The sequence below is a fragment of the Diospyros lotus genome, chromosome 3 (assembly GCF_014633365.1).
Source record: "Diospyros lotus cultivar Yz01 chromosome 3, ASM1463336v1, whole genome shotgun sequence".
Taxonomy (NCBI): Eukaryota; Viridiplantae; Streptophyta; class Magnoliopsida; order Ericales; family Ebenaceae; genus Diospyros; species Diospyros lotus.
Window position 1 is genome coordinate 38,830,945 of NC_068340.1, and position 14,827 is coordinate 38,845,771.

The 14,827-nt window shown below is 35.3% G+C and overlaps 2 protein-coding genes across 10 annotated transcripts; one reads left to right on the forward strand and one right to left on the reverse strand.

Annotated features, from left to right (window-relative positions):
- The first annotated feature begins 428 nt into the window (after positions 1–428).
- On the forward strand, positions 429–3,925 carry LOC127796266 (rhodanese-like domain-containing protein 14, chloroplastic). The gene is made up of 6 exons (XM_052328330.1): positions 429–820; positions 1,180–1,226; positions 2,467–2,559; positions 2,734–2,872; positions 2,979–3,081; positions 3,598–3,925. Exons 1-6 carry the CDS (start codon positions 601–603, stop codon positions 3,710–3,712), a joined length of 717 nt encoding a protein of 238 aa, XP_052184290.1. The 5' UTR covers positions 429–600; the 3' UTR covers positions 3,713–3,925.
- Positions 3,926–5,331: 1,406 nt separating this feature from the next.
- LOC127798053 (vacuolar protein sorting-associated protein 26A-like) lies at positions 5,332–14,616 on the reverse strand. 9 transcript variants are annotated; one of them, XM_052331342.1, is made up of 13 exons: positions 14,412–14,616; positions 14,258–14,306; positions 14,141–14,189; positions 13,976–14,050; positions 12,772–12,846; positions 12,578–12,650; positions 11,585–11,629; positions 11,222–11,333; positions 10,723–10,789; positions 9,234–9,278; positions 8,800–8,855; positions 8,316–8,491; positions 5,332–5,705 (listed from the first exon to the last, which is right to left on the reverse strand). In XM_052331342.1, the coding sequence occupies exons 3-13, from the start codon at positions 14,141–14,143 to the stop codon at positions 5,527–5,529; spliced, it is 906 nt and encodes a 301-aa protein (XP_052187302.1). In that variant the 5' UTR covers positions 14,144–14,189; positions 14,258–14,306; positions 14,412–14,616; the 3' UTR covers positions 5,332–5,526. The 9 variants fall into 9 exon arrangements, with proteins under 9 accessions (XP_052187302.1, XP_052187304.1, XP_052187307.1 ...); XM_052331344.1 differs by having other exon boundaries at positions 14,258–14,318; XM_052331347.1 differs by having other exon boundaries at positions 14,258–14,328.
- Between the last annotated feature and the right edge of the window lie 211 nt (positions 14,617–14,827).

Here is a 14,827-nt window from a genome sequence, read left to right on the forward strand (position 1 = left end):
TTTTCGGATCAAAATATGGAATGATCAAGATAAATTTGAAAAATATTTTAAAATTTTTATCAAACTGTTTATTAAATTTTTTCAAATCCACTAAAGAATATATGCATAATTTTTTTTATATATAAAGTTTAAAATATATTTATCTAAGGGAGCGAGAAAACATATTTAGAAAAAATTATATAAGAAGTCACGTAACTTTTTTTTTTTTTTAAGAGTTACCAAAAAAATTTAACAAACATATTAAAAAAATAAAAATCTAAAACGACATGTGTCAATCTAGATTATTAAACAGTACGTGCGTATCAGATTATCCAACAGCATAGGAAGAGATGACGATTACGGGAAAATCCAAAACAGGGGCAGAGGCTTCAAAGCACCACCACAAACTCAGATTCTGAAGCCTAAATATCCACATTGTCCAGACCCCACTGATTTGCACTCAAAAGACATCCAAACGGTGCACAGCCAAAATGAGCAAATATAATCAGAAACAGAGAAAGTTTTGAGCAACCCGGAACGTATAACATCATCAGCACAATCTCATTAGCAGTTCTTGGTTCTGTTTCCACAGTCCAGATCCCTGAGTTTTTAAGCTCTTGAATGGCTGCAGTTACTTCATTTTCTCCACACTCTTCCTCTTCCTCTGCTCTGCATCCAAGTTTCAATTCTTCTACGGTCAGTTTGTATTCAAATTCCACCACTGAAATTGATGCCTATGGAGTGAGAAGAGTTAGATTTTCCGGCAATCGGCGATCTCAGATCTCCACTCCTTCAGGGTTGAGAATCCGCGGGGCAGCTACCAAACCTGCAAAATCACCAGGTACTTAGATTAGAGCTATAATATCATTGCGCAGGTAATGATTTTATAATCTAATAATATCCTCTCATCTACTCGTTTTAAGTCATGATTGTATATTTAAAATAAAGTTTCTCTGCACTGAAAATCAGATTGTGAATACATAATAACATATACCAGATTGTAATATCATGTTAAGAAGATCATGTGATATCGCAGTTAGATTAAATATTTTCTCTTCCAAATTCCACTTTGAGAACAATTCTCTTCAGCATAGTTTGAGTAAATAAACAGTGGGTTGATCACCAAATTGGGGGACCCTAAAAATCAGGATTTGGGAACTGGGATGTGCTGACTTTCTTCCTTCTTTTTGGAGGGATTAGCTGAAGAAGACTGGAAGACTAAGCGAGAGTATCTGCTGCAGAAAAAGGTTAAGAGCTCTCCCTCTCTCTCTCTCTCTCTCTCTCAATCTCAAGTTTGTTTGTACATGATAATGTGTCTCTCTAACTCTGTTTTCTTTCTATAATCAGAATTTTAGTGGCTCTTTGATATTGATGTGTTATTAAATCACAGTAATTTTTTATCTTCTTATTTTAAAAAGTACTATTTGGTAAAAAGTTGCTATGCTTTTAAAATTCAGTTGTTTCTTTTAAAAAAAGTAAGTTAACTACCTTTTAAGCAAAAATAAAGTTCCTTACATTTTATAAAAAAAAACACTACTTTAATGGGACTCACAATCATTAATAGACTATTTATTTTTATAATTATCATCTCTCTTAGTAATTATGCCACTTTTCAAAATAGTTATTTAAAATCCTAGTAATTTTTAGTCATTTTACAAATCCATAGTAAAATAATAAAATATTAACTAAACACTTATTACTTACTTTTAAATATTAATAAGTACATCATCACGCTCAAATACCAGACTCTACTTTATCAACATTACTTTCACAATACAACATAACAATGCCCTTAGTCTATGTTTTGGAACTAGTAATTCTCAATTGGAAGAAAAGTAAAACAAAAATAAAAATATTAATTCAGATTCTTGGATCAATGTATTTCTGTTTCCTGTGGGATCAAGGACTTCAAAATACAGTATGGTAATTGGTAGGCTGGAAATGGGTACTTCCATCGTGGTTCATCCACCCTAAAGGAGAAAGATGGGGGCATCATAGAAAACCCAGTACCTTAACTAGCTAAGTGAGAGGGCACAGGCTTGCCTTTCAAAGACTTTTCTAGAGCAGGAATATGATGACAAACAATAGAAGAGGCAGGTAACGTGACAACGTAATATTGGTTGCGAACAGTACTAACTTAGAATTCGGGGATTTGATTTCTATATTCATGAATTTGATTAAAAATTGACGAAGAAACTAAGCTTTCTGAGAGTACTTATCACAGATAAGAGGCCTATAAGGAGAGAAAGAGACAGAGTTTGAATGAATCAAACCCATTCATATTCTATAAAAATTGGTCCCAATTGGGCGAGCAGAGGATGGGAGTTTAATTGTCCAAATATTTAGAAAAAAATTGGGTTACTTGTGGGCAAAAGGGCATGAAGTATGTCTAGCAATTGGTATAGAAAATCCAAATGTTTATTAGCCTTACGCTTGGAACTGGCTTGAGATCAGAACGTTATAACAGAAGGAATGGTTTTCTGGCAGGTAAGGAGCGTGGAGGTGAAGGAAGCCTTGCGCCTTCAGAAAGAAAATAACTTTTTGATTCTTGATGTTAGACCAGAAGCAGAATTCAAAGAGGTTAGCCTCTGCTGCCTACTTTGCTCAAATCTAGCAACTTATATCTCAAGAACTGCATCATACCATGCATAGAAATCGGCCATAAGCCAACTTCAAGCGTGCATCTTAACTCATCATTGCACTTTGAAATCTGATTATTCCCATCTCCATATTTTGTGATGTTTTTGGGTATAGGGTCATCCACCAGGAGCCATTAACATCCAAATATATAGACTTATAAAGGAATGGACTGCATGGGACATAGCCAGACGGGCTGCATTTGCATTTTTTGGCATCTTTTCTGGAACAGAAGAAAACCCAGAGTTCCTAAAAAGTATGGTTTCATCTTTTGAATTTGCAGGATTTCAGACAATTGACATTTTGGGAATAACTATTCGACTAGGATGTGCTAATAATTACTTGCCTGGATGTGATGGTAGGTGTGGAATCGCAAATAGATAAGACCTCGAAGATAATAGTGGCATGTTCATCTGGAGGAACGATGAGACCATCACAAAATCTTCCAGAAGGCCAGCAGTCCAGGTATTTACTTTTTTTTATTAGTATAGCATGAGCTATACTAATTCATGCTATACTAATAATCTTACCCAAAACACTTGTATCTTATACTGGTCGCAAGCTTGTTAGAATCAGAGCCTAGTGTCAGTATAGCATTAGCTACTGCTCTAACAAGCTTTCATTGTGCTTTCACCACATCAAGTTATTCGCCTACAAAAAGCATTGAACCCCACCCCAAATAACAAATGCACTATTAACATGCTTTAGCATGCTAATGTACCATCATGCAAGTGGCTGCAAAACCAAGACACCAGGACTAGAACAAAAGAGATCCATGTGATTGTAATTTTCATTCTTTTGGTGTAGAAAGAAAAGATAAATACTAGATCCTAATTGTTCTGACTTACACTGCTGTAGTTTCCAATAGTTGCATCTTGGTCCTAATGCTGTCAAATCTATGAATCTACTCCCCAATTTATGCTTAGTTTTGTTTGTACCATGACACAAACAAATTTCAAATGGATATGCTAATTTTTGCAGGTCACTGATAGCAGCTTACTTGCTAGTCCTTAATGGTTACACCAATGTCTACCACTTGGAAGGAGGGCTTTATACCTGGTTCAAGGAAGGATTACCTGCAGTTTCTGAAGAATAATAGCATATGTAGTGCTTCTACATCAACTCTGTTTCAATATCATGATGCACTTGGTTAACATCCTAGAGGGAAGTTATTTGTGTAAAAAAATGAGGGTTAATAATTTTTGGAGGCTTCTAGCACTTGTGGAGTGCAATTTCATGTATTTCAAGCTCTCACATTAGTTTAATTCAATATCATCCAGCACTGCTTAATGTATAATGAGAAGAAGAAGAGCAGTAAATGTAATGATGAAATAAAACCAAAACTAAACTTGAATAAGAGATTAAACAACATAGGAAGCACATAAAAATTCCTTTGATAGTTGAGATTCAGCAGATACATTTTTGGCAATTTGGGAGTCTCATAATAATTGGAATACGGGAGAACGGAATTGCAAAATGGCTTAGAGTGCATAAACCAATTTAATATGTTCTACACAACATGAAACAGGTACCTGCCTTTCTTCTTTCTTTTCAGGGGACTCTACATCTTGGAAAACCTTGAGAGTAGGAAGGGAAAAACAAGAAAAGTAATGCTAGCAAATAGAAGATAAATGCAAGGGTGCAACAAATGCACAAGAGTCATATGCTACTTATACATCATTTATGTATATCTTGGACTACACAATGCACATAAATGACATAAATATCTCGTCTCATTGCGTCTCAGCGTCTTGGATGAGGGCATTTTAGACATTAGAACATCATTATATAATCCAAAATGTATACCATAATATACCAATAGTATTTTTCAAAGCACAAATACGAAGTCCTAATATTAACATTCCATCTAGGTTCAGTTATAGGAAAATAAGGAAAAAAGAACTAGAAATACAAATACCGAAGGTAATCAATGCACTAACATCCACCTCACCCAAGTCTTAACAGGATTTATACATGATTGCCCTGCCATCGTATCAAATTAATTGAAACAGCGCATAAATTGATGGGATTAGGATTAACAACTCAGAAGCCAAAAATCTCATAGGGGCTGGATACCTGAAAATGGCAGGCAGTTCACAACTTTAAAGAGCAAGATATTCTACCAGAGCTAATAAACCAAGGCTTGAATCAATTGTTCTTGTGGGCTGTTACGGAGAACATCATATTTGATAGTTTGCTAAATTAGTTCCATTTTCCATTTGTTATGCAATTAAAAGCCCTGAGGTGAGACTTGATAGCAAAGGTAGAGTTGCTCCTTAGTGATTGAGAGGTCAGAAATTGAAGTTGTATACTTTTTGCACCACCGTGATAATAGCCTAGTAATTTAAGGGAGTTTTCTTATGTTTCCTGGGTCTAGCGTTCAAACCCCAAACCCACTCTGCTTTTAGGATAAGCCAGACCCATGACGCCACCGATGGATACGTGGCCTAGCATTGTGAATTGCAATAGGGCTAAAGTGATGGGCTCGCCTTTCTTAGCAATAGCTATAGCTCAAAGCAAACACTCCCTAACAAAGAGAGTTCTCATGATCACAATCAGAAAATTGTTATGCTAGTTACTCCACCGTTCTTTTTAACTAAGCAAAAAAAGGAAACATACTCTTCGCAAAGCTATAGCTCAAGTATATTGCACTTGAACATCCATGCATCACTCTTAGCTGGAGTGCCAGGGACTCCCAAATCAACCTAGTTCTGATTGTTCAAATTACTGCTATGTCATTTTATTGATATATCAGGTAAAAGTGAAAATCCATAATGGTTTCAGAACATCAAACATGAGGTCCCTAGGTGGAAATCCCATATACAAAGATACCATCTGTACAAATCTAATGACTTTGCATCAACAACAAAGCTCCAGGGCAGAATGCCATTTCCATGAGGAAAAAAAAAATCAGGAAGTTTCAGCAACACGATATAGTGTGATTTCCTGCTGCTTAAAGTACCGGCGGTCCTCTTCATCAACAAGAACAAGGTTCAGATAATACTTAACACTGAATTTGTTGTTGATGTTGCGATGTGTTGGTGTCAATTCATAGGGGCTAAGGAACAGCCGTATTGGTATCGATTCACCTGCAAAAGTAATCACACATGCTTCAGTGGAACTTGTAAACATACAATTCCAGAACATGTATCTGATTCAACATATCTCTGTATTCGTGCGGATTTTCAGTAATCATTTATGAAGACTACTCAATACTTGAACATGAAACCAGCAAGAAGAAGTCACATTTTAATAGCACTAGAGAAGTATTATGCCTGGTAGGTCAACAATGGAGGCTATATACCTACTGAGACACCTAATGGAAAGGTATTGGGAGCATCAGAAGGACCTATATATGGTGTTTATAGATCTAGAAAAGGCCTATGATAAGGTCCCTAGAGAAGTATTATGGAGGGTTTTAAAGAAGAAAGGAGTCCAAATAGCCTATATACAAGCCCTTAAAAACATGTATCATGGTGTAGAGACAAGGGTCAGAACATGCGGAGGAGATACTGAACCGTTTAAAATTACAATAGAATTGCACCAAGGTTCTACACTAAATACATACTTATTTGTTTTAGTAATGGATGAACTCACCAAATATATTCAGACAGAGGTGCTATGGTGTATGCTATTTGCAGACGACATAGTATTGGTGGATGAAACAAAATAAGGAGTGAACACTAAGCTTGAGTTATGGAGAAACAATTTAGAATCTAAGGGATTTAAATTAAGGAGAAAGAAAACAGAATATATAGAATGTAAATTTAGTAAGAATGCAAGAGTAGAGGATGTTATAATAAAATTGGAAGACCAAATCTTACAAAGAAAAGATCATTTTCGATATTTGGGATCAATGATTCAAAAAGATGAAAAAATTCACGAGGATGTCACACATAGAATTAAGGCAAGTTGGCTAAAATAGAGAAATGCATCGGGGGTGTTATGTGATGGTAAAATCCCATTAAAACTGAAAGAAAAATTCTATAGGACAACTATAAGACCAGTTTTGTTGTACGGCTCAGAATGTTGGGCAGTCAAATACCAGCATGAGCAAAAGACGACCGTAGCGGAGATGAGGATGTTAAGATGAATGTGCAACCATACAAGAAAAGATAAAATTAGAAATGAAGTTATTCGTAATAAAGTAGGAGTAGTGCTAATAGAGGAGAAGATGAGAGAGACTAGACTAAGATGATTTGGTCATGTGAAAAGGAGACCAAGAGACGCTCATGTGAGGAGAGTTGATGAAATAGAACAATTAATCTAAAAAAGAGGTAGAGGCAGACCTTAGAAGACTTTGGGAGAGACATTAAAGTTTGATATGAAGTGTATGGACCTCAATGAAGATATGACAAAAGACAGAAATTCATGGAAGTCTAGAATTCATGTAGCCGACCCCACATAGTGGGATAAAGGCTGGATATGTTGTTGTTGTTGTTTAGATAAAGGTATAAACCTCTCTAGAAGGAAATCCCAATAGAATTTTCAAGAAACTAATAGAAACAAGGCTATCATTTCACTACCAAAGCATCTTGAAGTGAGTAGTATTCTATAAACACGTTATCTATTTAGTATGATGTATTCAGAAAACAAGGTGGATTGTTGAAGTATTGTTATTAATTGGTCATGTCACCCAAGCCTCAGAATTCTAATTGCTTCAATTTGAATTTTCTAGTGGGATGCCTAGTACATCAACAACATACCAAGTGTTTATCCCAGTCTATGGAATAAGCCACATGAGTTCTAGCTTTCCTTTCATTTCTGTTCATGGCCTTATCTTCTATAAGACCCATATACTTATATCAAACCCAAGTGTCTCCCACCAAGTTTTGCTTGGTCTTTCTCTACATCTTTTGCTAACTACTGTTCCATTTCATCTACTCTCTTCACAAGAGCCTCTATTATTCTTCATCTCACTCAAACCAATTTCTCAATTCCTTAGAAGCCAAAAAGAGGTGAATATCCATCCTATATAAGAAGATAAATACAAGACATTCTTTAAAAAAAAAAATAGAAAACCTTCTGAAAACAACTTCCCACGTCAAATTTTAAAAAACAAAAACCAAGTTGAAGCAAGTGTTCAGGAGTTAACTAAACCTAGTCTCATAGATGGAGTAGATTCAGTGCATCTCAACAGCTAAAAAAAAGTGTTCCGGCTGTCAGTGACAGCCCGTCCCCCTTTTAATACTTCCAAGTTGTAGACTTGCATCTTCTCTGACCAATCACTTGTTTGTTTAATTCATAATTTCCTCATAAAATATTTTAGCCAACTTCTATTTTCAGTTCTTAAAAAACTGGATTTAGCAACTAAATACTTTAGGGCTGTAAAACCAATTTGACAGGGGACCTCCGAGCCTTTAATATTTTGACAATACTAAAAAAATGTGAGCACATGGTTTGGCCATTTGCTCAAATTATATTTCCAATCACCATATCCTTCTTACTGGTATTGATCCAGATTCAAATGCCAAACTAAATTGACAATAGCAGCTTGGCAGGCTTTCATAACCAGGCAGCATTCTGAAACAATTTTTCCTTCCATTCAAATTTTCAGCTTTTCTATGTATTGGACGTTGAAATTCTTGCTTATTAATTATATTGCAAGAAAGTGGGAAATATGATGGAAACAGCAACCAAAGGTTAGCAAGTAGATATGTTTTTTATAAAAAAAAATAAAATGATGGTTCTGGGGATACCTCTGACTGGAGCACCATCCATCAACTCAAACTTTGCAAGTGTCTCTGTCTCAATATGTGTGCTGGAACCTGATCCTGTTGATTCTCTCCGCCTGATCTCCAGGTCCATATTTTTAATCTTAATTCTTACAAGAAGAAAATATATCTTGCCTATGATAATGTCTTTCAGATGATACCTGAGTAATGAAGACCAAAATCAGCCAAGCCATAGATCCCTGTTTTCAACAAAGTTCCATAACTGATAAAGATAAACACTTGGACACTAAAAAGGTGGCTTCTTTAGGCCATTTTGCAACTTCAATTGATTCTAATTTTCCTGTACACCCTGTTTGAACTGAACAACCAAGAGAAGCTTTCTATTTTAACGTTACGTTTTGGTTTATCATCGCAGCAAAGATTAGTTAATAAATGTCTGATCAGAAGCATGGTAGACCACAAAAAATATACTGATAATTTAAGTTGGCAGGATTTCATTCTCTCTTACTTGCTTTTGTTGTACTCAAACTCGATGTGAAGGCAATCTTCAATTCCAACTTCCATCTGCAACATCAGAACATTTTGTAGGCATTTTCAGTAGCCTTATGCCTCAAACAGAACTCTTCCCCACCCCCCACCCCCCCAAAAAAAGATGGTTCATGTAAACATTTGTACATATGCATGTGTCTATAATTTGGATCTGTTTGATACGGTTGTCCATCAAACATAATTTATGGGGATATTAGGGATGCCAGCCAAGAAATGCCCCCCCCCCCAACATGCGGGGGTCTCCTCATGGTGTTCCTAAGTGACCACTGGTTAGCAAATATCATTTTCACAGCTATAATGAATAAAAATAACTTTCTTTCCCAACATGTACAGCTTTACACACAAAAAATGCCATATATTCCATTGTAATTAATTTTACTCTACCGCACTAACCTTAATAGTGTTGTTAATTGATGGAAGTGGACTGTAATTACGGACCTGATGCAAAATTGAAATAGATAAATCAGAACATTTAAATGCTAATAGATAATGTTCGGAAAAGTGAAAGAACCATAAAGTTGCAAGTTGCAACTGATATAAAAGAAATATATTTAATGATAAATGATATGTGTCTGTGTTACGGACTCAGGTACAGGTCTATATTACACAAAATTGAGTACAGGCATTGGGTGCAGGATGGATCTAAGCACAGAATTCTCTAAATTCACATTTCCAAGGATATAATTGTATCCCTTGATTTTTATTTTTTTTAATTTAAGATGAAATTGTATTTAGGAACTAATAGAATGCATCAGATTCAGATGCATATAAATGTAAGTGTTATGCATATTTATGTAGCAAGAAATTTGACTAGACTAGTTAACATGTTTTCCGGATGCATGTCGAACTAGACATGTTGCAAACATGCTAATACTCATATCCAAGTTCAAGTGTCCAATACAAGCACTTTACAAGACTTAGAAGAGTGCATATGACAAACAAAGACCAATACATCCACTCGGAGTCCGAGGCATGGTACGCTGAATAACAACTAAATGCCTCCATAATTAGCCCAAATGCACATTACTAGGTCATATTAAATTAGGAAGTAGAACTATTGCAATCCTATTGACAAACTCTATGGTATCAATTTGTTGAGGTCAGCTAGATAAACCTTCTTCTGCATTGAATAGCTTTGACTGATCTATCTGGATATGTAACTAAAAAGAACTGAAGATTCTGCTTTTAAAATCAACCAATCATTACAGATGGATCATGGTGCCAGAAAATGATACCAGAAAGAGAGCCAAGACAGAACCCATTACAGGGAGCCAAAGAAGATTTGCCCATCAATGAATAGCTGAAGATGGATATAGAACTTGGAATAGTAAAGATATAAAATTTCAGATATCTAAACTGTAAGTAATCAGGTTAACACATTGAAATCTCCATTAAATTGAATGAGGGATTCCAATCAAACAGCATTTCACAAGGAGCTCCTTAGATCTAACTACAACAGAGGTCAAAGATAAGCACAGACTAAATGGAAATTCCCAGTCCCTATCTTCTTGAAACAACACTTGTTTTGTCAGGGGTTGAGACCACAGCATGGAAAAAGAGTAGATTCTAAGTTTACATAGAATCAAAGCAAAAATCAGAAGTATGTCTTATCTCTAGGACAAAATAGATCATATGGAAACTGTACATAACTTTTAAAGAAGTTAGATTGTAGGTGCAGTTAAATGGAAATTAATGTTAGAGGTATACCTTGTGCATGTTCATAACCATGCACCCATGTAAATAAAAATGCAATAACTAGTATTCATCTACCACGTGCAAAGCATAAGAGATTGATATTCTACATAATATCTTTGCTTCTGTATCAGAAGGTGGCCGATTACCACAGAGAGGCCTGGGGGAGGGGGAGGTGATAAGAGATTACCAAAAAATCTTGGTATTCAACTATGCTGCCAGCATAACCACGACTGATTGTGACTTTAAGGACATACCTGAAAAGAACACAATTTTGGGAAGTTAAACACTAATTTTAACAGCACAGATACCATAATGTATTGATTTCCGTATACTAAATGGCTACATGTAGCATCAATAAGCGCTGCATTTATTGGGACCACTTATTTCAAGAAAAAATAGATGGTGAGGACCAAACAGTAACTCTTCAAGAACCTCAAGCAATGTGCTGCTTGGAACTTTAACCAAATTATAAAGGGAAAACTTGAGCTATAAACAATGTCAAAAATTTCGCAATAGCAGCCAATAATAAATTTGCCATAAATTCTCAGAATTCATAAGATGAGCACAGAAAAAAAAAAAAAAAAAGCTGAATTTCATAACATGAACCGCAATTACCCAAAAGTAAACCAGAACAGATAGAGCACAGAAAATAAACAAGAAATTTCCATAACTAATGCTTAATTTACCTCAGCCGCACATTCACCCCACTGTATGTCTCATAGGGCATTTCAACAGTTGAAAATTCGAAAGGATAGGTCTTCCTTTCATAGACTTCACCAGGAACATCTAGTTCACGAACTATAAAACAATAAAACAGAGACATACAAATATTACAGTGAATTAGGGGAAGGATCAAACACATGGTGCCAACACTGTCAGTAAAATATGTAGGAAGCTAAAAAAACAGTGTATGACAGTGATTGAAATTTTTGTAAAACCATGATTAACATTGAGAGTAATGGAGTCTAAGAAACAATCAACTTCAAAATGATTCAAGAAAGTGCCATAAGGAGTTGATACATAAGCTAATGAGATTTTAGTACACTCACCAAGGGAGGTAAAGTCGTAGAAGTTGCCTCTGTCAAAGTACATTTCTGCAGACACCAACAAATTAAAATGACAGATGAAAATAATATCTTAGATTTACTTTTAAATCATTAGCAGAAGCAAAGGCATTCGAGAAAGGGATTAAGTAGTCCAAAAACAAACGCTGATAAATATTGATGTAGACAAGAAAATACTGGAGAAATGCTATATATATATATATATATATATGAATGCCCAGTAGATACTGAAACAGGTGTGTCATTGATGGTTAAGTTGTGTCATGACCCTATGAGTAATAAAAGGGTATTATTGTAATAGGGTATAATAGTTTGTTAGAGATATTTTAGGAAGTGGTTAGAAGCACATGTGAGCATGTGCTAGGCTGTTAGAAGGCAAATATGCCTATATAAGGTTGTTGTAATGGGTTTGTTTCTTTATCCAAGAAATTAACGAATTGAATCTCTTTTTCTCCTTCTCCAAATTCTCTCCCCTTCCTTGATTTTCATCTCCTTCTTTTATGTTCTTCTCTAATCCCCCTAACACTTATTCTAATCTCTCCCTCATTCTTTCAAATTCCGACCCTAATTTCCTTCTGTTCGTGGCCGTAGCTGAATCGGATTCTTCCGATTCCCAAACTGATCCTAGGTTAAGCCCTAGGTTCATGACAAGTTGCAACGAAGTCTACTTTTCTTTTAGCAAGGGGTAAACTAGAAAGGCAATAAAAACTGAAAAACAAACTCATTGTATACAAGCTATGAGCAACAAACACTTCAAGGAAGAAAGAAACCCACCATTAAAGCAAGCATGGTTAGATAATCTAACATGAAACTCTTAACCTTATCCAAACTCTTATTCTTCATCCTTTTTTTCCTTGTGATAAATTAAGGAAAAGACTGGATATATGGTAAGTATCACTTGCCATGTAAATATGATAAAATTATCCATGTCTCCATATTGAAGCGATATATCCTATTAGGATGTACAAGTAAACCCACCTATCTGACCAAGGAGCTCAATCTTAATGCCATTATGATCAACCTTCTTCCCTTGAACTGGTTCTACAGAAATCTAAAAAACACAACAATTTATATTAAGAAACGAAACTTAGAATTTACTTTGTCAAACTGATAAAAAGCAGAGTTAATTGGATACAATTAACAACTATAACTGCATAATTTATGTGAAATACCTTCCCACCAATGTTTTCTTGACTTTGAAAGAGTGAGATCATCACTGTTTGACCATTTTCCTTCTTCATTGGAACCTATGCACACACATGCACAAATAAATAAGCATCATCAGGACAGAATCAAGCGACTTTTGCATGAGGCTGAGAACCATGAGCACAGACACAAGATGGGACAAGATGATTTGAGAAAAATAAGGATGGGAATAAAAAAGGAATTATGCCTAAATATACAAAAATAAGGGTGGTTTTTGTACACACCCTCACCTTTGCAAAGCAAAGGTTGCATACAAAAACATTTAGACCGTCATAAAATGAGGAGCCCCATGCACCAGGGACACCCTTGATTTTTGTATTACGTATGTCTATAAATGTAAGTATCAATCAATTGCCAAGATATAGAAGAAATAATCTAAATCAACATTTAATATACCACACAATCCATAAAATTAAACACCATTTAATATAAAAAAGTAACCTTATCTTCACATCATCGTAAAGTAATTGGAGAGCCTTTAAAGTTTCTAAAGGCTTGATTCATTGATTGAAGGGAAACCCATCTCATTTTCTATTCTATAGCCAAAAGATGAACATTTTCTCTTCTTTGGATAAATTGTACATACCCATAGACATATAGGCTTCATCTACCCTCTTTGTGGCTTTCTATTTTATAGGCTAACCGCCTTTCTTATAATTTTTTCTCCCATGGATTTTTTCACTTGTCAAAAAGTATATCATTACACTACAAATATCAAAATTATATAAACATAACAGTCAGTAAGCATTGGACCCATTCAACAACTATTCATCCCAAATACATGTAGACAGCACCTATGAATCCCAAAAAGTATACTCATAGTCCATAACTAGTTTTCTATCAATTTGATCATGTATCAGACTAAAGATATTATAAAGCCATAAAACAATACTGGATGAAAGTATGTTGTAAAAAGGCCCACATCTAGAATACACATTGTGTTACTAGTTTCATCATATTTTAACCTTAATGGGCATTAATATGGCTGTGTCCTCAATGAGGATGCAGATTCCCTCATCATGCATCACTCCATTTGCATGCACAATCAAAAGGTATCAACCAGTGAACAATTTATCATACAATACTAAAAATTCCCAGCTATTGCACAAACTTACTACTATTGATATTGCAGCTAATTACTAAAAATAGTTTTTAACCAACACAACCTACCTTCTTCCGAGTTTTCTCATCAGCGAACGTGATTGAAATATTACACGCAGGCTTGAAAGCTCCAATTAGATAATTCTGCAGCAAAAAATAAAATCCAAATGCAATCCACGCCTTTTCAAATCGATTCAATATAACAACATTGTACGGAACATTGCAAAACTTTACCATGCTGTTCGGGATCAAACGCCAAATTCAAAAGCCTTGATCACAGTGCCTGCGAAATTCAATGTCAAAAAAACTACAAGTTAAGAACAAAACCAAATACTACAGAATCATAATTACCTAAAGACTTGAGTTAATTGTATCCAATGACCGCCGTCTCTTCTCCTCCCTATTACAAGGACTGGTGTCATCTATTTCAGACTTATAGATTATGTTATAACAGAATATGAAAGAAAATGAGAAAATGAAACTTCTCGAACCCTTAACTGTGAACCTGTTTCTTTGCAGTCGGATCTTCGTGGAGATGGCGGAGACACCGATTGGCGCTGGAATGAACGGGATCTGAAGGGGAGACGAAACAGAACAGAACTCAGAGCTGGGCCAAAACCCTAATTTATTGCCCAGCTAACATTCCCTAACCACTGTGGAATCTCCTCAGCTAAACCAACCTCACTGATTAAGTTTGTTTCACTTTTGTTTTCATACATTGGGATATATATACTAAACCCAAGAGAGAGTTGTGTAATTCTTGTTTACGACTTTGTTTTCATAATTTAGTTACTTTCTAAATATTTTTAGGTTAAGCATTGAGATTTTAAGTTTTTTTTTTTTTTTTTTTTTTATGATCCATGTGTCCGAGCTTTGCCTACTTAGTTCTGGATGAGACCGGCCTTTCCCCTAATTCGATCT